This window comes from Platalea leucorodia, assembly GCF_965183815.1.
Source record: "Platalea leucorodia genome assembly, chromosome: 1".
Classification (NCBI taxonomy): Eukaryota; Metazoa; Chordata; class Aves; order Pelecaniformes; family Threskiornithidae; genus Platalea; species Platalea leucorodia.
Genome location: NC_138823.1, coordinates 126,701,645 through 126,728,453, shown reverse-complemented (window position 1 = coordinate 126,728,453; position 26,809 = coordinate 126,701,645). Strand labels below are relative to the sequence as shown.

The 26,809-nt window shown below is 36.8% G+C and overlaps 1 protein-coding gene across 1 annotated transcript in view; it reads left to right on the top strand.

Moving 5' to 3' along the window:
* The window catches only part of LOC309589283 (ubiquitin-conjugating enzyme E2 E2), a 223,943-nt gene that overhangs the window by 4,163 nt on the left and 192,971 nt on the right, over positions 1–26,809 (top strand). Inside the window, exons 2-3 of the mRNA XM_082309267.1 lie at positions 331–519; positions 8,696–8,746. Coding sequence (XP_082165393.1) covers positions 344–519; positions 8,696–8,746 — 227 coding nt within the window. The 5' untranslated portion in view covers positions 331–343. The remainder of the gene's footprint in view (positions 1–330; positions 520–8,695; positions 8,747–26,809) is intronic.

The window sequence follows — 26,809 nt, the reverse complement described above, 5'->3', positions numbered from 1 at the left end:
CTGAGCAGTTGAAAAATATCATTCACAGTGAATGGTATTATACTCACAGAATTATGTTTCCTGCTTAACTACAGTAACTTATGCTTTTCATATATATAAGGGTTGTTTATTTATTTGGTATGGGGTTTAAAATGACCAACTCCTGAATTATTGTTAAGATGCTTATGGCAAAACTCTTCAGTACTAAGATTACTGAAGTACTGTAACACAAGCATTATGTATTAAGACAAAGACATAAATCTCATATGTTATTTCCTTAAGGCATGTAAGAAATACTATTGGACAGTTTCTTCTGAAAAAGCTAACTTTTGTTGTTTGTATTTTGTTCAGTGCAGCATCTGCCATGTCTACAGAGGGGCAGAGAGTTGATGATAGTCCAAGCACTAGTGGAGGCAGCTCTGATGGAGATCAGCGTGAAGGTGTTCAGCAGGAGCAAGAAAGGGAGCAAGTTCAACCCAAGAAAAAAGAGGGCAAAATATCAAGCAAAACAGCTGCTAAACTGTCAACTAGTGCTAAAAGGTATGATGTTCTTTCCGGCTGTTTATTTTCTTTTCTCTTTTTCCAGCTGACCATCAGATGTATGTATTGACTCAGTATATTAATTTTCTTATTGTTTTATTATAACACTACTATGTCAGTGTAATAGCCTTTTGAGACTGGTCACAATAATGAGACCTGTATACTTTTTTCCTTTCTTTGACAGATTGGCTCTTTCACGTGGTTTTAATAGTAGCTTGCATGATAAAAGCTGACATTTTTTTATTGCTAGTAAAACTCAGACAGTTTTGTAGCCTTATAAAATATATCTCTGTATGTGTATGTATGACTGATGTTGAAACTTGTCAGTGTAACTTACAGTTAATTAACCATAAACATTTCAGACAGTTCAGTAACTCAGCATGTTAGGACTACCGTAATACCTATCGCTGTAAAGTACTGCGTTTCATTTTCCCAGATGGTCAGGTCAGAAATATTTGAGTGAACAACAAATGCATGTTGGTTTCATTACTTTAAACTGTGGTCTGTTTTAATACCCATTTCTTTTCCTTCTCTTCTCTGCTTGAGAGGAAAGGTCGGTTTGTAGAATACCTATTTAAATTATTCTGTGCTATGTCAATCTCCAGATAACGATTGTCTTGCTTGGACCAGACAGAAGGAATTTACAGCTTAGTGTTGCTCCATTAGTACGCGTAGGGGTGTTAGTCTAGGGAACAGAATTCAAATGGGATTATAGTGATTGAAGTCAAAAAACACTTTTAAAATAATCTGACAACAGACCAATTCTGCAGACTGTCCTGATGCAGAATTACCAGGTCCTGTTTCTTTGCTAATTCAAGGCCATGTAAACTACAAGAAAAAACATTGGAGTTGTGCTACTGTGGTGCTGTGGTGAAGGAGAAGCATCAAGGCCCTCCTGCGATAATTTATAACATATGCATGTAGTAGGAGTCTGCAAATACCAGTATATAAACATGTGTGTACGTCTGTTCAGGATTCAGGTCTTTATCTTCGCGTGATCTGTCCCTTACCATTTACATACTTTTCTGAATTAAGTCTCTTCTGTCTTCGCAGCGAGGTATTGTCATGCTTTTCTTCTGCCATAGGCACCTTCCTTACAGCTAGCCTTTCTTCTTTTTTTCTTCCCTGGTGAAATGCCTTCTGAAGACCCATTCCTACTATGACGCTATTAGGAGATTACGTAGTCATATCACTTACAGAATGGCCAGCAAAGCTTGCCCATGTTTCCTTTTATGACTAAAAGGAAAGAAAAACCCAACAGCTTTCACTTCAAACCATAATGTTATTCATGTAGTTAATCCTCACAGCCGTTATGGTTTCTGGCCGCCTTCTCTTTCAACTGCTTCCTGCTATTGTTATTTTTTTAAATATTAGGAATATTGGACTAGTCATGACTCTTAAGGTCATAAAAACCAGTTTTTAACATCCTTAGAAAAGAGTCTGTGTATTCTGAACTTTGTACAATGCCTGATGTAATGATGCCATAATTCTGACAAGGGCCTGTGGATACTATCCTATTAAAAAATTAATAATGATATGTCAGAAATTGGTCTATTAATCTAAGCTTTGTATCTTCAAAGCTTAGAGCTTTTATCAACATGCATTTCACAGTGATAAAATTACTTAAACCTTTTAAAGTTTAATCATATCTGCTTATGGTTCTGCTGAAACTAATTATGCCAGTTGCTCACATCAGTACGTTTGCCAGTTAGACTCTAAAGCCAGTTTCACATGTGTACTAATATTGAAGGAAAGCCTTTGATTATGCATTTTAAAAGCTGAGATGATTTATTAGAGTTCTGTAGACATGTGCACAACAAATAATATTTTTGAAAAAAATGTATTTTGGGAGTGCTGGTTGTCATAGCACTTTGTGGAAGGATCACAGCAATATAGTTTTTATAGTAGCAGGGTTTTTTAATAGTATCACAGCATTTTTTCCTTTTTTTTTTTCTTCTTTTTTTTTCCCTTAGTATTCAGTAGTTTGTCACCGTGTTAGAATTGGGATTACATTTCTATGAACATTCTTAATCTGGCCAGGTTTTCTTATTACAGGTTTTGTTTCTTTGCTTTTTAATTAAAAATCAGTAATGCCTCAAGAAAGGAAAATCAGAAATTAAAGTAGAGGATAAAAAGGAGAGGAGAAACATGAAGGAAGGAAAAATGGCATAGAGTCCTCAATATGTGCTAAGTATTATAGAAACTGTCTATATAAAATATCTTCATAGTAATATGAATAAAATGGAAAAATAGTGCAGGAATAAGGCTATACTCCTTCAATGGGAATGTTGTTCTTGACCAAGTTAAAAAAGTGATCTTTTAAAAACTGAAATAAATTGAAGTAATTCAGCTGTGCTAGTGAAAAAAGACTGAATATATGCTTAGCAACTTCTTCTTTCCTAGCTTTTGAATTCTGTGGGTTGGTATGGCATTACTCTAAAGTCACAATAATCTTCACTTAAGTGTTTCACTATGCAATTCCCTCTAATAACTCCATTATAGTTAAAGGAGTCAACTCTGCTAAAATCAGTAAAAACCCCAAACAACAGAGTGTGCTGCAGTTGTGGCTTTGGTCAAGATTCCTTAATTCCTGTTTAGAGCAGAGAACACCAGCTAAGTTAATGTAGTGCTCGAGCTAAAGTCACAGACTACAGGACTGGATTCTAACCTGAGTTTGGAAGTCACATTTTCTCACTTGGAAAGCTTTTTCATGCATATGGAATTGTAGTCACAGTATTTTTGGATTACATTACGATACCTACTGTATATCTTAGATTAGAATGAAGATTTGTGCATCTGTATTTGGAATACTTCTGTTCTGCTTTTAATTTGTATGTTTATATAGTCAGATTTAAAGAATTTTCAGTAGCATTAGATTTTATATAAATCAAGATTTAGCAGTGTGCTGCCTTTTGCGTGTGTAAAAGTAAACTGCTACTATGTCGTATGTATGAATATACTACTCCCTCGGCTTACTGCTTTCCAAAATGATCTGATTATGGAGGCTACATGAAACCACTTGAATTCATATTTGAGTAAGATTATTTTGTTTTTAAGATACGGAGTTTCTTCTGTTAGCATTGCTGTAGATGGCATCGAGAAGGCAGAATGCCATCACATGCTGTCCTTCCCTGTTAATGCCTTCAGGACTAGCTGCTATACAGGTGTAATAGCTTACAGCATATGTCATACAATGTACTGGTCCTTCAATTTTCCTCACCCAGAGGGCATCACCTTAAATAGCAGCCTTTCTTACCTAACATGTCAAGATTGAGAAACTCGCTGCATATCACAATTACAGTTCAGACACGGAATTGAATTGCTGTCCTTGAAAACAGCAGGCATCTTGTTACCTCTTAAGTAGCAAATCTTAGCATGACCTTTGGATTGAGAGAAGTGTAACCATTCTTGGCTGACATAGTAGCTCAACAAATAAATGTATTGTTTTGCTTGGCTCCTGAGGTTGATCGTTGAAAATCTGTCAACCTGTGTCCAGTCCTGGATTTTTTTTTTTATAAATATCTGTACCTACAATGAATTGTGAACTTTAAGACTTTAGTTGTAATCTTTTCTTTTCTTTGTTGAAAGAAGTCCCAAACTTAAGGAGTAGCAAATAGGTAATGGATTAAATTTGTTTGAAATTCAACAAAATAAAAATGAGCTTTTTGTTCCCTTCTCTCTTTTTTTCTCAGAGAAGTTTTTCACAGCACTATTTTCAAGGAATCTGGGAATGATATTTAGCATGTTGGATATGACAGCAAAATATGGAGTGCTTTTTCTTATAAGAAATATCCTTGTCATTTATTGTGCATCTAGTATGGAGGTGAGAATATTTCTTTTCCTCCAGTGTGAATATAACCGTCTTTAGATCGATTTCCTGCTCAGTCACAGTTTACATAAGATTGAAATACATACCAGTGACTACATTTCTTAGTATTTTCTAAATAGCGTATTCTTCAGTATGGAGTATTGGCTCACCTGGCTTTTATGGGTAAAGAGGCATGTACTTTAGAAAAGTAGATGTGGTAAAAATAGCTCATTGTCATATAGTCCTTTGTTTTTCTTCTTTTCCTGTTAATCATATTGGGAAATCCTCCGACATGTTCAGTTCTCTGTTAGCTTTAGAGAACTTTAACTGTTTCTTGAGGGAAGCGACACACAGTCCCCCTAGGCTTGGAACAGTAGTAAATATGTGTCTGTGAGAATTAATAATATTTGAAATCCACAATGTACTTTCATGCTTCTGAATTTAGGGGTAGATTAACCTTTGCACTATTACTGGAAGGCAACTATGTTTGTTCTTTTCTGTTAGTAAAATAGAGGGGAAAAATATTTTTATGTGTGTATGTATATATATGAGAAACAGAAGGGTCAAATGACTTCTTTAAGACCAAACAAAGAGTATCAGATCTGACATTGCAAATTAAATGTCCCATGTGTACAGCCCAGGGCTTTGATTACTAGCAAGGGCTTCTCCCTCTGCCGTCACCCCACTCCCCAATATATAGTAAACCGGTATGTCATAAGTTTAAATATAAACTCTGTGTGTTTGTGTATATATATATATATAAATTTAGAGTCCTTTTTCCTCTCTGACATAGCTAAACATAACTGTACTGAGGCAGAAAATCCAAAGAAAGAGATGCCAGAAAGGACCCGGCAAAAAATGTTTTATTGCCAGAGGCCACATATTCTCGCGGTGAACCCTCTGTGGTCAGCGAAGGAAATGAGGCACATCCTCTCCTATGTCAGATTCTGAGGGCAACTCAATGGAGATATGAAACAAGTGCCAGAGCAGTGGAATAACTCGTGCAGACAAAGGCCAGCTTGCACACTGGAGGTCTCTATCAGTGCAAGGCTCTCTGGGATGTTGTCTGATGATTTAATTGTAACTTTGAATGCTGTGACATGTGAACAAGCTATTGTGTGTCAGCTGCTCTACAGAAGCTGTTTATGAATGTGCTCTCAGCATGAATGCAAGGTAAATTAAGGTTGCAACAAAAGAGGTGTAAGGTGTATATATTAATTTTAGTTTGGGATGCTACAGAGTAGGAGAATAAACACGGGCAACTTGCTGAGGAGCAAATGATGGACAGTATCATGTTAATATGTTGTATCTTTTTTGTATAAAAATAATCATGAATGAAACATCTCTTTATCTTAGATGCTTGCAAAAGCAATTGGGACTTTCAAACATAAATAGAAAGTACCATCTGATCAATTTTCGCTTGAAGCAGAAAGGTATTTTGTTCTTGTTTGCTCCATCGCAGGAAAAGCTTGAAAAAGGACCATTTTAGTGCTCTTGGCATTAGAAGTTAGAAATTTTCGGTTGAACTAGAACAGAGGGAGAAAAGGAGAGAGCTCTGTACCCTTTTGTTTTCAGAATGGAAGGGATGTGGGTTAGGATTTAGGAGGAAGAATATATGGTTTTTGATCTAGCACTTAAGCTGCACTTGTCAATCCGTTCTTGATGTGTCTCAGACTCACTGTAATGCAATGAAATATTAACTGCTCCTACTACTATATGTAAAGCAAAGAAATAATCCCTGACTCTGTAGAAGTTCAATGCCATCATTCTGTAACTTTCCAAAAGGCAGAAAAAGCAAAACAACCCATAAAACATGAAACTGAAGATACCATGCTACCTAGGTTTTGAGTGATTTGAATTTGTGATAGTATAAATTTCAAAAACACAGTAGAAATTTGTCATATACAGAAGAAATATTTTAAGCATCTCCCACACTTGTAAGATCTCCCTTCTAAAAGGTATGAACTGTTAGGATTGTTTAAATGGAGTAACTTTTTAAAAGCAATGTTTGTTGTGCTTAGACTTCACTAACTAACCAGGTTTTCCCTTTTAAAAAATTTGGTGGATTTTCAGTGTTACTACAATGACTTGCTGCAAATATTGATTAAGCAGATATTTATTGGGGAAATTCTGTGTATTGGAGATGTAAATATTTCAATGAGTAGAAAAAGCAAATACACATTGAGTTTCTCTCCCTCTACAGGAGTTAACTAGTGTGTGCGTGTAGGGTTGGGGTGCATAGAGGTTAGAACAAAAGCTAAGCATCTGAAAGAGTGTTTTTATCTTTTCAATGATATCAGCTGGTCTAGTAAATGACTATTACCTCTACCTACAAATCTTGCCCACATATGTCCTAATTATTTCAGAATGTGAATGATAAAGGATTGGAGTTTCTGGTTCAGGCCAGTTCCTCTACTGCCTTTGGTTCATTTATTCATTATAGCCATAAAATCAACTCATAGTGGCATAAGGGGAATTTTGATAGTGGCTGTGAGACTCCTTAGCATGCAAGATTGTGTTTGGATCTTAACGTTATATAGAGAATAAACTGCCCATTTTTATGTTATATATGCCAATATACCAGAATGTTTGATAAACCGTTTTGTTTGCCGGTATTTATGTGCAAAATGGGTGGCAGTCATTTTTAACAAAATATGTGTGTACTTCAGGTCAGGCCTGAACTTTTGGGTTGTGGCTTGAGCACGTATCTCAGGCATTTGAGTGGTATTATCGTGCAGGTTTTCTTTCTTAGTGTAGGGAATAGTAGGAATAGCAATCTGCTCCGGTACGTGGAATCCCATGAAGGAGAAGGGAAGAAGAAAATACCGAGGGTACATTGAATTGTTTTTCTTTTCCTTCCTCCTTCTAAATGTTCATGTTTTTGCACTGAAGTAGCCTATAAAAAAGCCTTGGGCGTATTTTATAGGGAAGGTGGCCATCACGGTCCTGCTTATGGCATCATACTCTGGCAAGTCTTTGGGAACTGTAAACTCCTACAAGTTCCTTTGGGAACTCTGTAACTCCTACTCTGCATATTTAAATTTCTTTAGAGGGGGATATACTAGCTCTCACGCAGGCGCTGGTGTAATGGAAAAGAGCCCGTATTGCCAGATGTGGCAGAGATCAGGAATTCAAGGACTTGGCATGGGAGCGTCAGCCTGGGAATATCCAGAAATCCTTAACAATGAAGTTGCTCTGCCTGGAGGAAGACCTCCAGCAGGATGCCCATAATGAATGCAGTACTGCCGGGGTCTGTGCTGGACCTGCCCAGCTTCATGTCTTTATCAGTGACCTGGAGGATATGGCAGAGCGCACTCTCAAGTTTGCAGATGACACGCAGAGGCAGGGTCGAGAGAGGGTTGACAGGGAACTCGTGAAATTCAACAGGGACAAATGTAACATGGAATCATAGAATCATTAAGGTTGGAAAAGACCACCAAGATCGAGTCTAACTGTTAACCTAACTGCCAGGTCCACCTCTAAACCATGTCCTTAAGCACCACATCCACACGTTTTTTGACATCATGCATGTGGGAAGGACTAACCCCTTGTATCGATACAGGCTGGGGAGCAGCTCTTCTGAGAAGGATGTGGGGGCCCTGGCAGATAGCAAGCTCAACGTGAGGCAGCAACAAAGGCTAACTGCCTCCTGGGCTGTATTAACAGGAGCACAGTCAGTAGGTAAAGTGATTTATCTCCCTTTACTCAGCTCTCATCAGACTGCATCTGGAATAATGTGTACCCAGTTTTGGGCCTCACAGTACAAAGAAGGCAGGCACTGGAGCAAGTCCAGCGGCAGGTCCCCAGCCTGGCCAGGGAGCTGGAGCACTTCCTTTTGAGGATAGGCTTCGGGGGGACCTGATAGCAGCCCCCCAATACCTAGGAGGAGGTTATGGAGAAGACCAGGGCAGGCTCTTTCTGTGAGGGTGAGACACAACTGTACTCTGAAGGGTTTTTTTGCCCTGCTAGTGTGAGATACTTTAAGAAGTTAAATATTCTGGAAAGCAAGAGCTATGAGGCATATAGGCCGGGGAGAAATAGAGAAAGAGAGTATACGAGACATTTAATTGTTGTGTAAGTAAGTGAGCAAAGGAGCTGAGAACCCCGACCTATAGCAAAAGTGGGATTTGCTAAGTGGCTGCTCATGGCATAACTTGTCCCAGACTGGAGGCTCATTTTTCCAGAAAAGATTTGATTTTTAGTTCAACATTTTCCTGAGCGGTTCCATGAAACCTTATAGCATCAGCTTTCCATCAGAAATTGTAAGAGTTATATTTTATTATTATTCATTGCTGTACAAATGTTTATAAAGTTGAAAGAAATATATTGCAAAAAAGTCCTGATAATATTTTTTTTTTTCCTCTTAAGAATTCAGAAAGAACTTGCAGAAATTACATTAGACCCTCCTCCAAACTGTAGGTAAGTTCACCTGGATTTTATTAATTTGAAATATGGAGATGGAATATATGGAATTATGGAAATTGCATACAGGACTGGAGTAAATTTTAGCTATTCCTTTGTGCTGATTACTTACTAATTTTGGAATAAAAGTCGGTAGATAATGTTTGCCTACGTACAAGGAATTGATATGACATACTTCCTGGTAACAAAAGTAATGGTAAAAACTGATGAACTCTACGATGCGTTAATAGATACAGGGTAAAAATCCAATCACTCTTCATTTGAGGTATTAAATCAATAGGATTTTGTTTGATTCTGTAAAATGTAATCTTGGTGGCAGTTGCTGGTATGTTTGATTCCTTTTTGCAAATTGTTAACACACTGTGAATATAATGGAGAAGGAAAAATGTCATAGACACAAACTGTTATTAATCTTCCGATTAATGTTTCTGGTGATGAATTACAATATTCAGTGGAAACTTCCTGAAATAGAGTGTATCATTGCATAGCCTTTCTAATAATGACTTTGTGCTTGTGTGGTGTGGTTTTTTTTGTTTGTTTTTTTTTTTTTTTTGTCAGGTGTGTTTATTTTTGGTGTGTTTAAAATTGGCTTTGAAATGAGTAATGAGGTAGGCCTAGAAACCCTCGCTGCTTGGTGGCCGGGGCAGTATACAGTTGTTTTCAGATGACTGTCTCTGGCTTCTTATCTGTCAGCTTGACATATGGTCAGTGTTGGAGCTGGGCCAGGGCTGCACAGTGCTGCTTAAAGGAGCCCCTGCCACTGCACCGCTCGTGGTGAGAGGTCGGGCTCGGTGCAGAGGAATAGCTTCCATTCAGTCCTGCCAACCCATTTCAACTGATGTGGTTAGTAGGATTCATTCTATTAGTGCAGTAAAAAGAAAGATTGATAGAAATGGCTGATTGCATGCAGCTTTTATAATGAATCCCAGTACGTTTCAGTATCGAATTAACTAAGCAACTCGTTGTAAAAATGACAGTCAGCTTTATTGTTTTGGTCTCTTGACAAAAGTATGTGTGAGAAAATATTCTAACAAGATTTGATGTGGTTGTGCTGGATCTCAAGATATAAGTCAAGTGGCTATGTACTAAAGTGCTGTGTAGTGAAGTAGCCTTGCAATAATAGCGTTCAAAGAGTATTTCAGACAATTAGGATGAACAGTTCTTTGCTAGATAAAACATTTTAATAGCTAAGCTGTTCTGTCATACTTACAACTGTGTGCGAGTCTTCAATCACATCAAAGCTGTTTCAATGGCAGATCTTTACTTAGGTGTTGATGACTGATGCCTATTAGTGGATTGGTTTGCTGAGATGAATTTAAAACTTCAGTCTGTTGTAGAAGAATGCTTAAGTCTTTGAACTGAGCCTAAAAGGCTTGTAGTTTTTATAGCAGTGTCATTTGTTCTAGTTTTCTGAATCCTTCCCTTTGTAACAAAGCAGTTGTTTCGGTATACAAGATACTGTTATTTGATTTTCTTTTGCTAGCAAGTATAAAGTGAGCATTGGCTGTCTTAGTGGAAAGCCCTTTGGTGACTTACAATTTAAAAAAAAAAAAAAGTGAGCTGGAGATTTCCTCTGTGTGTGTTTTTTTTTTTTTAATTATTTACACTAATGATAAAATAGCAATAAAGTTCACTGCATGATGCTGTTTTGCAAAATCAAAAAATTACATCTAACTTCATGTGTCTGCTGCTTTAACACAGTTCTTAAGATGCAGAATTACTTCATGTTGTGATCTTGATAGATAACCATTAGTAACTTTACTATTAGCAAATATGTTTTTATAGTCAATACAGAATCACTTCATTTAGTTTTATGCTCTGTTGACATAGTCTAAACAGTGTTTTCATTTGAACTTCATCTATTTTCTATTAAACATTATAAAATAAATACATCGTCCAGATGTGTTTCTTCAGCATAATGAAGAAAGCCAAGCTATAGTACAGTATATCTTACCCTAAAGTATTGATACGTCCTTTCTTGCTTTTAGTGAAATTTAGATCATTGTTATAAGGGGTGTTAGGTTTTCTACTAAAAAACCCATATTTCATAAAGGTAAGTTCCTTACAGATGTAGGGTACTTGAAATGGTTGTGATTCCAGCTTACCTTCACCATGTGTCCTCTTTTATATATAAAATAAATTATGATTGGGCAATAGGAATGTGATAAATCTCAAAACTGAATGTCACAGAAGACGTGAAGGAAAGCTGTATTATTCAAGAATCCTCTCTAAGTAGTTAAGTAGGAACTTCTGATAGGCAGGATATTGAGCTGAATTGGAACTTGGGTGGAATATTTCAAGATGTGTTGCAAGACTTTCCATTAACTACAGCAGGCCAAAGCTTCAGGTTTGTCTCATTCAGGAAAAAACCCAAAATGGAACAGTATCTGTGGTACAGTAACATCCCTTAATGGCATGCTACACAGTTGGTACAAGCTCCAAGGGAGTTGCAGCTTCCACTTCTGTAGCAGCTGCAATCTTAACACTTCCCCTGCCTCATCTCCACAAAGAGAGTAGGCTGTATAATCTTGTTTGTCTGGAAGACAAAAAAAGTCTTGCTCACACATGTGCCTTGTAATTGGCAGATTATCACTGCTGTGACTTGCAGCATCTTTCCAAAACTGGGGAAAGCTCTGGATTTCAGAATTCCTAAAAAATCTATTGCGTTTGGCTTTAGAAGAAGATTTAATGTTATAAGAAATCGGAGTTGCTTGTCTCCCTAGGTATTGTTGTATTTCATATTCTGTAGTTTGGGTTCTGGGCAATGGAAACAGTCCTCTTGACTCCCCAAACTTTGGATCGTTCCTCAGGACTGAGAATGTGTAATGTCCTAAGTGTCAAAAAGTCAAGCTGGGGCGTGTGTGGGAGTTGAGCAGTGGAATCATTGCTATTTTTGGAGGAAGGCATGTCATAAAAAACCCTGTTATACTTCACATTTAACAGAAAGAACTGGATGTTTTTCAGTGTGTGTTGTGTACCTTTCCCCTCCGCCCATTATTTTCGTATAGAGCTGAATTTACTGTCAAGGAGAGTCCTGAATGCTAAGCACGTACATTTGTATTTTAAATCTGCAGCATTGTGAAATTTTAGTTTATCAGGCGACGGTATACCTAAACTGTAGACGTTTGCCACTCTTTTCTTTTTTTCTTCCTCATTGAAATACCAAAGCTTGATTGCTATAAATGTTGCACATATTATACCTCTGAGTAGTGCAGTGTATACCTTTTCTCACGGGTGATAAAAACCTCATCTTTAAGTATCATTTTCATATATTGCCTCACTGGAAGAGGGGAATAGTCAGGAATTCTTGTAGCTAAAATAATGCCCTTTCAAACTTTCTCATATTTTGGACTGCATGTTGTCCAAGACAATAGATTTCATAGAATACAACTTCTATTGTCAGCGTTGTATACTATTTCCCTTCTCACTGGCAAGAGAACATCATCTCTGTGGCAACTTATACCAATTGCTTACATGGGAAAATAGTATTTGGAAAGTATTTAATGTATTTTTAGCTTCTTTCAATGTGAACTTAGCAGCTGGAAACAAGGAGAGCCAGCACAAAGCGCATAGCAGCTCTCTCTGGACACCACTTGGAGCAATTGCTCAAAATTTTCCTATTAAGTCACTGTTGTTCCCTATCTCACTCTTTGTGTTTTCTTTTGATGTTCTCTAGCATGTTTGTCACCATTCTTCTCTTTTCTGCGTATTTACTGCAATTCCTTTTATGTGTATACATTTTATTTCTTTTTCCCTGTAGCAATACAGGTGATGCTTGAGGCTTAGAAATATCCTTTAAAGGGCTGCGCAGCTTAGTGGGCAAATTGACTGGTTCTTATTCCGAAACAATCAATTTAAAACCCTGCATGTAGTCTTATCTCTTCTATTAGTTTGGAATCATTACATTAATTCCTAGCTTCTTGTACTATCTGCAAAACTGATGAACAACCAACATATCTGATCTTAGTATTTTGCTTGTGAAAACTAACGGTACTGAAAAGACTTAAAACACAGTTCTTCTGGGGGTGATGTAGAGAAGAGCTAAGTGGAATGGCAAATTATTCAACTTGGCTTAGGGAGAGAGGTCAACATGCCTCATGGATGCTTCTTGTGCTATGAATGACTGTATGGAGTCCGACATTCCTGTTCAGTATTGCTCTGGCTCTGTTTTTGCTGAAATGGGGAGGCCGGGATCTTCACAACTCAAAGGGATTATGTGAATTCCATCAAGTTAAGTTATAGTTCTTGGGGCCATTTGTTTAAACTCTTGCCTAGTGCTACTCTAAAGCTAAGGAGATGACACAAGTGTCAGGAGCAGAAAACAAATGTGAGCACAATTTCATGGGAAGACTGGGAGGAAGAAGATTGTCAGCCTTGCTTTATGATGCAGAGAGATAGAAGTGTAGGGACCTAGAGCGGCAGGTACAGCAAATATCTGTCATGCTGCCCTGGCATACTCGAGTCTCTTTCCTTCCCTCTTGCTCGAGGAACTTGTTAAGGAGGTCTTCCCCTCTTCCCTATGTGTGCACACACACACAGGCACACAGACATTCACATAGCTTTCCAATGTGAGCAAAGAGACGCCTTACAGGTTTTTAGATCGTATGCTCACAACATCAGTTTGACTTGGGGGCGGAGGGGTCTGAATAATCTTGGTTATATGTTTCCTTAAAATATTTGAATAAACGTGAAAATATTTGGAGAAAGCAGAACAATGCCTTCTCCAAATGCAAAATGCAAAACCAATTCCTCTTGGGTGCTAGAAGGATTCTGTTTTTAAAGCAATTTTCTCAACCTAAATTGGCTTCTCTTTTGGTTAGTCTCCTTTAGCTTGTGCAGAGAGTTTATGTAATGATTTTGGTAGCATTAAGCGCTTGCTCAGTAACACTGATCCGCTTAGGTAGTGTCCACTACCTATTTCGCTACCTTTAAATGCATGTTGAGTTCTTTTTAATCTTGTGCAGAACACACAGGCTACTTCAGTGAGGTGCTTCCTTGCTCTGTAACCAAAGAAGAAACTTTAAGGCAGCATAGGCACAGAGCAGTGGATCTTTATTTGCTGGTTCCTTCATAAAACTCTGGAAGCCCCAAGGGTGAACAGCATCATACTCATGTTTGTCATATCACTTAAAAAGAGTATGGCAGTGTAGTCGCTTCTCTGGCTAAAGAAAGGCTTAATCCTATTTCTTCTGATAGGGATTTCACCAAAGGAGGACCCAGGCACAAAATTCAAGTGGAAAAACATCCCCAAGATCTAGCAGCTTATATTTTTATTTTACAGGGAACTGTGATCAATGATTTTGTTTGTTTGAGTTAGGGATGCGTCAGTCTCTTGCTATAGGCACATGGCTGCAATGCACGTGATGTTGATGTGTGAGCAGGATGAAAACTGGAATAAGAAACGCTTTCTTCAAACGTTTTTCCTCACAAACATTTCCAGCCTCCTTGGTACAAATCTGGGCTCTCTTCCCATTACGTTACCCATGGAGTTTACCTTCGGCCTGTATTGGCTTACTTTGGTCTGCTGCTAGTTTTCTATAACCTTCTAGAGAAAATGTGACACAGAAAATTGTATATAACTTTGCTTGGCCAGGCCTTTTAAGAATTTACAGCAAATAGCAAAACTTAATCAAAAAGATATGCATAGAAGCAGTTGATATTAATGTGCAGAATCCTGTTGTTTTTAAATCTATGGTGTATCAACGTTCATTTGAGGATAATAATGAATGTAAAATGTATTTGAGTGCTCATAGCAACTGCTTTATTTTCTAATTTTTATTCCCTTTCTGCTTCAAAAGCAGCAAGAAATGTCCCAAAACCATGCAAGTTTACGATCACACTGGGGTTATACTTTATAATAGCAACTATACTACATTTTATCACTTGAGTTAGCTTGCCTGGTTTTTACAACTGGTGGCTTTTTTAGATGTATTACATTGGTACCTTGAAGTACCTTGGATGAAAAGTGTCAAGTTACTTTTTAATATGTAGTCTTTTAATTCCTTTAGCTATTTTCTTTTAAGACAGTGCAGGACAGTGTCACTTGTGCTTTAAGGTCTGAAGCATGTAACTGTACTAAAACATTTTTTAAAATACCTGTTTATTTTCACTGTAAAAGTGACTTTAGACCTTTCAATGTCATATTGTTCACAAGGCATCTGTTTTTAAAAAATAACGCACAGATGTTTCTTTTCTTGGGTCTTCCATGTGTCAAGATGCAGTGTACTTGGAAGGCCATCTAAAATAGAGCTGATGTTTTTTTAGTGATCTGATATCTTTGCAAATGTATGTTTGATATGAAAAATCACTAGACGGCACTGAGCTCTTTTTTTTTTTTTTTTTTCCATTGAATAAACTGAATTCTCACTATCATCTCCTTGATTCCATTTCTGCTTGCAGTTGTGGGGTGATTTTAGGATTGATTAGATGCAGCACTCAAAAGCTTCAGGATGTATTGTGGGCATTGGTGGCTAGAAACCTTAGCAACTTTCATGAAGATGGGGGGGGGGAAGGCGGTAAAGGGAGCCTGCCGCTGGCTGCTTGCCAAGACTGGCAACTTCACTCACTGATGATGAAGTAAGGAACTGGCTGACAACACCCATTAATACCTCCCAGCATAACAATACCTCCACATGATTTCTGCCAGCTCTCCCAGTTTTTGAATGATGACAACTTCTCTCCCAGGAGGAGAAGAAAAGAGTAAATAGTATTAGAGAAGAATGAGAGTACTTCAGCGAGCACTGTGTGAGTGCAGATTTTGGAAGGTCAGGGGGCTGCCAGAGCACATCCCATGGGACAGCTGAAGCAGGGAAACGAGTGAAGACTGGGGCATAAGGAGGGGTTGTGATGCTCACACATTCCTTGAAGCAGGAAAGGGCAGAGAAGTGCCCAAAAAGGAGCCTGTGATGGACATGGAAGGGATCCTTGATATTTGCAATGTGCGTAGCATACAAGATGAGTAAAGCGCTAGTTTAAATTGCGAGTGTGGGGAAGGTGGAGTGGAGGACTGTAACAAGGGTAAAAAGAAACACTTTGATGCTTTTAGCATGGGGAATTCTGAACAGAGACATTTTCTTCCAGTGGTTTCATATCAAGTTGCAGCTGGTTTTTGTAAGTCAGTCTCCTAGGAAGTACAAGGGTAGTCCCCAATGCTTTCTGCTCCAGAATTTTTCAGACTACCTTCCCTAGACATGTCTTTTGCCCTCTCCTACATAGCTAAGCAAAGTTGTTTGTTTGTTTGTTTATTTGTTTTTTCCCCTGCAAGCCTGAATTTGGTTTATAACATAAAACTGGTATTATATATGCATGTTTTTGTAATCTCCTCAATACAGCCCTCATAAAACACCAAAAAAACCTCTCCCCCCACCAAACCCTGAAATAAGTGTGTTAAATAAACAGTCATTGCTTGCCAGCAGGCAAAACCACGTTGGCTGAGACTTTGCATCGTTAGGAGACTTTGCAAAGAAATATCTAAATGTGTAGCTTTTAAGTTTAGTTAGCTATTTCGGGGCGGGGGGGGGATTCCTATTTTTTTTTTTTTTTTAATGATGTAGACTAATGTTTTATTTAAAAACTACGTAAGGATCAATTTCTTTACAGAAATTTGATAGAGCAGAGTTATTTGAAAGCGTGACTGTAGTAGGTACTATTGCGGTGAACAAGCAGTCATTGCCATTTCATGATAATCATGTAAGAAACATGCTTTTATTAGCAACTCATTACCCTTTAGTAAATTACTCATTATTGAATAAATGGGGGAAATGGAAGGTACTTTGTCTGTTGGTCGGGACTGACAGCATTACTGATAATGAAGTATTTGCTTCCTTAAATAAACAACACAATCTCAGAAGTGCCTAATGCTGTTGTTTTCAGTACACCCACATTTGATCAGAATTTGAACTCTCATCTTCTGTGTAATACTTTAAAAATTATTTCTTTTTTAGGAAAACTTTAAAAAAGCATCTGATAAATTCATGTTATTTCCTGAATGCCATTGTGTACCTCTTTTTTTTTTTTTTTTTTTTTTTTTTTGAAGGAATAAAAGTGTTTTCCTTTCTCCTTGGAAATATATTTTAAAAAAACCAACCTTTCTCACTTCCAATACCACAATTCTACAGCTATTTAACAGCTGTTAACTTTTTTTTTTTTTTGGCTTTTTGTTGTTGTTGCTGGCTTTGTTTTGTTTTTACATAGACATGACAGTCTAAGGCAATGCTGTAATTTATCTTTTATTCTTGGTATACATGGAATGTGTACAGATTTACAATTAATAGTCTGAATTTAATGAAATTGTCTTCCAAAATCTCCTGGCAGAAAAGCTGCAGTTTAAGACTAAAAAGTCATGAACTAGTAACAGAGCATGCTTTACAGCATTTTGGAAACAAACTATGAAATTGATCAGGGTGCTGTTTTCTTGGTGTGCAATAAAACTTATTTATGCTGTAGTTACACATTTGCAGCTTTGTTACAAGCTTTTTGGGGTATCTAATTGGCTGCAGCTTTGAATCATATCATAACACATGCCAAATGTTGCTAATTACAATTAAGATATCTACTTGAAATAATCTTTGTTTTCATTTTCTCTGACAATTTATTTTTTTCACTTATTTACATGCCTTTAATTTTTCATTTTAACAGTTCTTGCAGCACTTTAATTTATTTTTGTTTCAAAGCTGTGGAATTGGATTAAACAGGGTTTTTTAAACACTTCCATGTTGCTTGGAAAGAAGCCAGTTACTGTGTATCGGCTTAATAGAAACCATGCTTAGCAGTGCCTCACATATGGCAGCTCATGTTTGTGTGGTAAGGCATTATGTATTTTAAATATTACCTTTTATACGATAGTCAAATTTATGCCAGAATCTGAAGTTTCCTCTGATTAATGTTAACAAAAATAGCAGAGAGCCAACTGTTTCTGTTTTTTAGGGAGAAATATGTAATTAAATACATAATTTACTGTCTGCTCTGTACAAAAGCCATATTTATGTGGCCTTTATTAACTTGAGATGCATACAGTGCATAGAGAAGGCTATAGGTGAGTGATAATATGCTTTCTTGACACTTTTAGCCTTTTAATGTTGTAAATATTGTGGAGGCCAAGATGGTGACTTTGTAGCTAAGATTGAAATATAAGGGTTTGCGCTTAAATTAGGAGATTGAATTGTATTTGAAGAATAAGTGCTACACAGTTACACAGTTACTCTTTGAGTAACACTTGACACAGCTGACAACTTAAAGCTTAAATTTCTGAAGGTTTTTTTTCTGGTTTGGGTGTTGGGGTTTTTTTTGTTCAAAACTCAGTATAACCTTTATGAAATTTGGAGCTTTTAAAAGCATTTTGTCCTGTATTGTCTGGCTGTAGTCTTTTTGTATAAAATTCAGCAATGACTCTTCATAATGAAATTTCTTTATCAGAAAATAATATTGTTATTCAGGGGAGAAATAGCGAATAATTTCATTCTTTCAAAATGAGTGCCTCATTTTTAGTATAGGTTGGGGTTTAGGGGAGGAGGGCTTTTTTATTTCTGCAAGATTAGATGATGTTTGATTTAACTTTTGGTTGGTAGATAATGACAATAATTGCCACTGAAAATATACATCATAAATGTAATAGAGATTATTATCCTTCTTATTAGAACTTTAAAATTGCCAAAGGAAATTCTTTTCTTTCTATGACACCAGTGCAGTGTCTTCTGTATCAATCATAATAATATGGGTAATGCATATAAACCTGTAGTAACAAATTGGATTTATTTTACATTTTAAGGTGTTCTAATTCTAAAATGACAAATAAGTGCTTTATTACACTAATTTATGATTAGTCTGTTTACACATAAGAAGGCAGCATTTAGGACTTTATACTTATGAGCTAAATAGATTTTTTTAATTTTTTTTTTTTTTCCGATAACAACAGTATGCTTAGAATAACTATATGGTGTCAACTGTAAGGTCATTTTACCATAGATGTGATCCAGAGAATTTAAAAATACTGTACACTCTCACTAATTGGTATAATAGGTAGCCTAAACAGGATAAATATTTGTATTATCTATAAAATTAGGCATGTTATAACCCTTCAAAAGAGGATGGATGGAATGTGAGTAATGCATTTAATTTTCAGAGAAGTTTGATTGAAAAATTAGATGTCTGCCCAGCATGCAATTTCAGATTTCTTGATATAAATAATTGATTGCTAAGCTCATAGCTGTGGCATTTAGACTGGGGTTGCAAACTGGGGTGGGATGGGTAAGTTTCAAATTTGGGGCTTGCAGCCAGAGTGGCTTCACAGGAAAACTAGTTTCAGAACTGCTATGGTTAATGCAGTGCTAGCTTTTGCAATAACATAACGTAACAGTGGATGGGATTCGTTAAGTGTTCTCGGTTAAACTGTTGGCTGGAGTTAACTGGACTTGAAGGTTGCACAGGGATTTTGACTGAGTCTCTAGCGTGAAAACGGACCATTCCTGTTATTTCAGATTTTGTTGGATAGCTTGAAAAGAAGGGCATTCTTGACCGGACTTTTTATGGAAGTGTGTCTGGCTTCTGATTACTGGATAAGCGTTAGCCTTGATCCATATGATATTCTGTAGCAGGCATTATAGGAGACACTCGGGCTTGCTCATTCAAAATACTTTGTGGGAAAGCACTTTCTGGCACTGCACCTCTCCCATCCCGGAGGACTGATTTTCCTGGTTGGGTCAGAAACACAACCATGGCTTCTTGTATCTTCTGCATGCAATCTGCCACATTGCCTGCCAAAAACAATCCTCTGGAGTGCCTTTTTGCCCAGGGTACAAAGAGCAGGTTCTTTGTCTTGCCTCTCCCTTTCCTGAGGTACTTGTATAAGATCTGCCATAGTTTGGCTCAGAGAAAATAGCCAGCTCTAGTTGGGGGGGAGAAAACCCAACACCCAGCATGTCCCCCCATAATTAGCTGTTTGTCTTATTTGTGTTCTGTTTCAGATAAAATAAGACCTGTCAGACTATAAAAAATATTTCTAAAAGAGAGCTTGCTTCACTGCCATGTCTTATTCACGGCAATGTCCTGTCGGTAGCAGCAAGAACAGTAAAACACTTTGACACGCAGTGTGCACGTTACAAAAATGAAGTGTCATATCAAAAATGGCTGTAAACATTTTTGCAGTCACTTGTCATTGCACGTTTGAAGGTGGAAAATTTTTAGAGAAGATGACTCAATTTTCTTCCTTCCTTCCACGTCTGAGCTGCCTAGAAGGGAAGAAGTGTCTACTTATTATGGCATTTCAATGGACTGTTGCAGGCACAACTACTATAATCCTGGTTGTCTGAGTACGTTCCTCAACAGTCTATCAACACAGCGATTAGGCCTCAATGCAAGAGGACTATTTCAAATTTTGATCCAACATTAACTGAATTATATTTCTGTTTTTTGGGTTGGGTTTTTTTGTTTTTTTGGGGGGTTTTTTTGTTTTGTTTTTTGTTTTTTTTTTTTTTATTATTTGTAAACTGTAGTCTTTGAAGAATAAGATCAGGTGATCACAAGTATCATTGGAATGGGAAACTGTCTAGCTGATAGGCATCACATAATCAAGTCAAAAATCTCATTTGAGTCTGGAATTACTGTAGTGTAAATCAGATTTAAATTCGTGATTCAAGTATGATGGCCTCCTGCATTACAAACCTCTCTGAGAGATATTTAATTAATAATGTATATTAACTGCGAGTGTTTTGGCATATATGTTTGGCATACATTTTCAGGTAGCCACAAATACGGCCTCAAAAGCCCATAACGTGGTGGCTGTAGGATGACGCATTTTTAAGATGTTCTGCAACAACCTGCTTTGCTCCTTACTGAATACAAATAGCTGAGGGATGACAGCTATCTCAGTTTCAGTAGAATCTTTATGATTTATATGATAATGATAATTTTATTCTGCTGCCAGTACGGAGCACTTTGCAGACTGATATCAAGGTTAACTGTCACTTTGAGAAGAAGTGAAGCACAGTCTGCCAACCTGATGCTCTGCTCAGCTGAGAAAGATAATTGTTATTCAAGTAGTATTTAAATGAGCTCAAATGCTGATAAATACACAACCAAAATATTTTATTTTTTTTCTCTCATGTTCATTCACTGTGCTAGAGAATGAGGTCATCACTGTGTATAAATATCACTAATGGACACTGTAGTAAAAACATGCTGAGTATTTACAGAACTTACAAGGAGTGGGTTTCCCCTGGTGTGGGCTGTGGGGAAATACTTTAAACTTGAGTTCCTCTTGTCAACACATCCTAATTCTTTTATGTCTGTGGTTGCTTTCAGCAGTTGTACTGTTACCTTATATATGTCTCCTTATGCACTATGACCTGACCTTATTGACACATTTGAGAGGTTTACAATTTGTAGTATGCCTTGCAAGTTCTTAGCGTTACTCCATGCGCCACGTATCTCACATTGATTCTAAAGATAACTTTCATTTTTTTCCCTCTAGATTTGGGGAATTGTAAGCAGCCCAGTGGCCAGAGAAATAATGCAGAAACATGCAAATATATTATATAAATAAGCAGGTTGGGTTTTTTTGTATTCTTGGTAGCTGCACAACTTTTTATGGGAGCTGGTCAGCTGTATGCAACAGAGTAGTCCTATATCCCAGAGAGTCATGAGGCTGTCCCGAAATCTGGGATTAGCTTTGTTCAATTTACATAACCCCTTTCACCTTAGAGTCTTCAAAATTAAGATTTTACTGTGTAGCTTTCCCTCTTTTTGAAATAATTTAATAGAATGCATGCTCTCTGTTCCACCTGCTGTGTGTCCCCCCCCCCCCCCCCAGGATTTTTTTTTCCCCCTGTGCTGTTTAAAAATTATTAGCTGCAGCGATCTCTTAGCCTTGAGAATTTTTAATTTATTTTGGTGCAGCAGTAGCTGTATCTTGGTACTTGTGCTGCTGTTCTTTTCTGCACTGCCAAACTGACTTTTTCCTCATTCATGTGAAAACTTCTGGTTTTATGTTTAGTGATTTGTTTGTTGCTAATATTTCAGTGAAGTGGGTTCTGTTTGTTTGGAGGTTTTTTTAGTATTTAGAATGTTAATTTGATGCAATTTTTTGGACTAAATTAATAACTGATGTAACTCTGCTAAACAGACTACGTTGTAAATACAGCTAGAATTTGCACAAAGGACAGTAAAACGATAGAATAGTTACTTTTAAGACTTCAAGAAGTAAAGATAAAATAAACTTACCTTAGTTGTTTATGTAAAGGGAATGATTTTTTCCATGACCATCCATAAATTCCTGGCTAAGGTGTTTGCATATTATTGCTTTTGTAGGAGGATAGTTCATTACTTACTGGTAAGAGACCACTTACTTGTTAATTTACTTCTGTTATTTAATATGCATTATAGTCCTGTGGCTAAGAAACATAAATTCTTAAATGGATTGTTTTCACTCCTAAACACTTCCATACGTTTTGTAACATTTTTAGATGCTGTATGGCTTAGTAACTTTCCACATGACTAATGAAGACTTTAACAAACAAAATGGAAAAGGGCCAACTTGTAATTGTTGGTGCAGTAACATAATCAGCCATACACGGTTTGTTTGTTGTAGCTCAGCAATAGCACAGTGTTTCAAAGAGAAAACATGCAGAGATGATTAGTAAGTACCACAGTGATTTGAGACTGTCCAACTACAGAAGCAGTCTAGCTGGGTTATTCATATGAATATTTCAGTATATGCTTTTGGTTTTCCTATCATAAGGGGCACTGATAATGTCTAATTTTAGTAGCCATTTACACTGAGTTACTAAGAAGAAATAAATGAAAGGTTTTTTTGCTTGGATAAATAAATGGATGTGTTGTAGAAGTGTAGCAAATGCTACATGTTGTACAAACTACCAAACCGATTAGAGCTTACTTTATGCAAATATGAAAAGGTGAAAAATATTTGGCAGGAAGACAGTTACTTTTAAACAATAAAATGTTTATCAGATGTTTATCAAAGATATAGGTAAGTAACTTCAGGATTGATATTGTAGCAATTACAAAGGCTACAAAATGAGCATCCTTTCCGACTGTGTATTGATTGAAATGAAGAAAGGGAATCGGAACTAGAAATTTGTTGGAAGCAAGCTTTAAAACAAACAACAACAACAACAACCAAAAAAAAAAAAACAAAAAACCAAACCAAACCAAACCAAAACAAACAAACAAACAAAAAAAACCCAAAACAAAACAAAAAACAGGAAGAAAAAAACCAAAACAATACCCAAAACTGTTACTGAGTTTACACAAGAATCTGAACATATTTGATTTATAAAACTGTGCTGTTGCTTGGTCAGTTCAATAAAAACTTCTCATATTTCACTTTCAGAATTTTCATTGTCCCTAACTATTTCAGATATCATTCTTTGTCCTTCTATGGCAAGTTTGAGGATAGCATTCCACCATGAATTCTTCCTGGCTTCATCTCGGTCCTAGAAAGTGGTCATTCTCTTGAGAATTCAGTATCAAATATAGAATGCTTGTATAGTGAATAGAAAAAGGTAGATTTGCTGCTTATCTGTGGAGAGACAGTATATTAGTGTCTGTTTTTCAAGAGTAAATGCCATTTAGTCCTAATGTTTCCATTGAGTGTACAGATTAATTTTGCTCACCATTTCACTCACCCTTTAGCAAAACAATTGGTTTGGAAGCCTTATACTGTTTTCTTCCAGCTTCTGCTATGTGTTCTTTCATCCCCTTGATACAGTGACTTCAGTCATCAGCTTTATCTAAATATGCAGGCTACGAAAGTTGATGAATTGGTTGAATTAGTTTTAAACTGATTTTAATTAAAAAATGTCCAGATAGATTTTTTTTTTTTTTTTTTTTTTTTAATTCTTCTGTTTCTGTCTTATTTAGGGTTCTATTCAGTCTATTGATTTTAAACCAAATCAATGTAAACCTTGTTTCTAAATGTTCTTGCAGCTTTTTGACAGGTTTAGCTAAAAATAGTCTTAAATCATGTGTTTTTCTTGAACAGGTCAAGTTTATGCATAGGCAAGCCTTCAGCTAGATGTCCATTTTGCTTCTTTCTTCCTTAGTTCTTCCTGAAGAAAAAACAGAAAGTCCAGGAACTAAGTAGTGTGTTGGAGAAATTTCAACTGACTAGTTAACTTCTTCGCCTGTACAAATTTTATTGGTTTCAATGATTTTATTTGACAGGACCCTTATTTTAACACAAAAGATACTTTTGGGAGGCAAGGTCAACATATGTCGTACAACATTTTTGATGGCATCTGCTGTATGGTTTTCATTAAAATGAAATTTTGTAGAGAAGAGAAGGCTCAGGGAGATCTCATTAAAATGTATAAATACCTAGAAGGGTGTAAAGAAGATGGAGCCAGGCTCTTTTCAGTGGTGCCCAGTGACAGGACAAGAGGCAATGGGCACAAACTGAAACACAGGAGGTTCCACATCTGAACATCAGGAAACGCTTTTTCACTCTGATGGTGACCAAGCACTGGCACAGGTTTCCCAGGGAGGTTGTGGAGTCTCCATGCTTGGAGATATTCAAAAGCCATCTGGATGTGGTCTTGGGCAACCGGCTGTAGGTGGCCCTGTTTGAGCAGGGGGGTTGGACCAGATGACCTCCAGAGGTCCCTTCCAACCTCAGCCATTCTGTGATTCTGCGATAATTACAACGTAATTTTTTTTTTCTTATTGAAAAGCATAAATATTCCAGCATTTTTGAGTTGACGCGTCATTAAAAAACCTAAGGGTCAGTTGATATACTTTTTTTTTTTTTTTTTTTGACTGAAACAATCAGGGTGAGATGCGGTTTAAAAATAGATTGTGTGTGGTAGTTGGCTTCCATTCTGTGACTTTAGCTTTATTTCATATATGTTCATTACAAATTTGCTTTTGTTGTACCTTAAGAAATCATGTGTTTCTTGTTAGAGCTGAGTATAGCTTGTGTTTGCAGATAACAACTGATTGAAACTAAAGGATGAACTTAGAGAAGCCATGGAATGGATGTGTGAAACTTTTGCCCTTTTTGAATTGACTGTTAATTTTTGGCCTGACACTTCAATTCACTAATTAAATCTTTGATTGAAAATTTTGCAGAACTATTTTGTTTGAGCGACATGCAACTACTTTACTCACCTGGATTGTACTATTTTATATTTAGACTTCTAATAAATGAAATTGGCTAACTGTTGTCTTTTAACAGCAAAGTTTAATGCTGTTAAGTGCTTCCACTTGCTTGTTTCAGTGAAGTATATATACAGTCATGAAGAACTCTGTTCTTTATCCTGAACATTTTTTTTTCCACAGTTGAAAGTTACTGGACACCTTTGCATTTATTACATTTCTTTTTGAATCAAAAACCAAGAGCCAGCCGTTCCTTAAGGCTTTCTAAATCCATGCAGCTGAAATCCCTCTTAAACATATAACCCATTTCATGTACTCAGACACATCTAACCCCAGATACAGGAAGAGGTTGATCAACAACTGACCTCAGAGCGATCCTGCAGAATTGCCAACCCCCTGCTACCAGCAGTGGTGTGGCTCCTGGTCTGCATGATGGAGGATCCCTGCCTGCCCTAGCCGTCTCTCCCTGGCATGCCAGAATGGTAGTAAGTGGTTTAAAAAAAAACCAGCCATATTGCTCAAAATGTTCTTTTGTATCAGAACAGTAAACATTCTAGTCCTTTTATTTGCTTCTAAAAGCAGTAACTAAATAGCTCAGCAAAAAAGGAGTAAATGATATGCTTAAACTTTAATTGCCTTACAATGGTATTCAATCAGCAAAAAAGGCCTTGCTGATGAGACATTGAGCATCTTGTAGGCTAGATGAAGAACTGGCATTGAATAAGCAAATAAAAAGTCTGGACCTGTACTGGCTCTGTACAGACTCATGTCACGTGCCACTGTACTAAGTATCTAAAGATGATTCTTAAGAGGCAGGAGTGGCATTCCTGAGACGGAAAACAGAAGCATCTTTCACCAAAGACAGGGAAGAAATGATCTGAGGGATATGTGGAGCACTACTGGTTTTATAGGGAGAGATTCACTTTCTAAAAGGTTGGGAGACACTAATTTAGCATACAGACTACATTAAAAAAGATGCACTTATGCAATGATTTTTTTTGTTTGACAAATAATACGCCTACATTCATTTGAAAGGCTGTTTCAGATTAAGATAATGTACATGTAATTTGGGGGTGAAATTTATTTAAAAGTTTACAAAATTTAAGAAGAAATTTTAAAAAATGACAGCCATGTATTGTTTTAAAAACAATGTTTCTTCTGTTTCAGCACTTTTTGTTTAAAAAAAACCAAACAAATAAACAAACCCAAGTCTTTTAAAGAATCCCTTTGAAGGGCTGCACATTAAAGCTAGGTATATTGATCAATCTGGAATGCAGTTTTTGTGTCATTTTGGTGGTGGTGTTGTTTTTTTTTTCTTCCTTCAATTTAATTTAACCAAATAAAAACAAAAAATCAGTTGTTCCTTGCAGTCCATTAACGTCATAAACCACTTAAATTCCATTTGTGGACAATTTGGGCCATTCTTGTTACTGCAGAGCTTTGGTTCTCTGATTTTCAAGGCTTAACAGTTAAGGCTTGTGACTCATTTGATTGTCATGCTCCCAGTAATTTTATTATTAAAGTTGAAATTTTATTATTTAATTACAGTTTAATGGAGAGCAGACAGAGTAACTTCAACATTATTTTAGATAAGGGTAACCCTGGGAGAGGGATGTCCTGTTGCTGACAGTCCAAGTACTGCTTAAAAGAGATATTTTTCCTGAATTAACCCTGTCTAAAGAGCCACGTGATTCCTCATGTAAGAAGTGAAGATTCCTGAAAAAAGCTTTTGAAAATAGCTTTTAAATTGCCATCCAATTTGAGGTAACCGATCCAGAGGATAAATTTAACAAGAATACCTTTGCTGCCAATTTGTTCTTGTATAAACATTCATGTTGTAAATAGTCATATGTTTAAGCAAGAACTCTATTTAGACCTTGTGGTTAGTGAACCTGTTCATCATTAAAAATGCCAGTAATAGAGCATGTGACACAGCAGTGGCCTTTTCATACC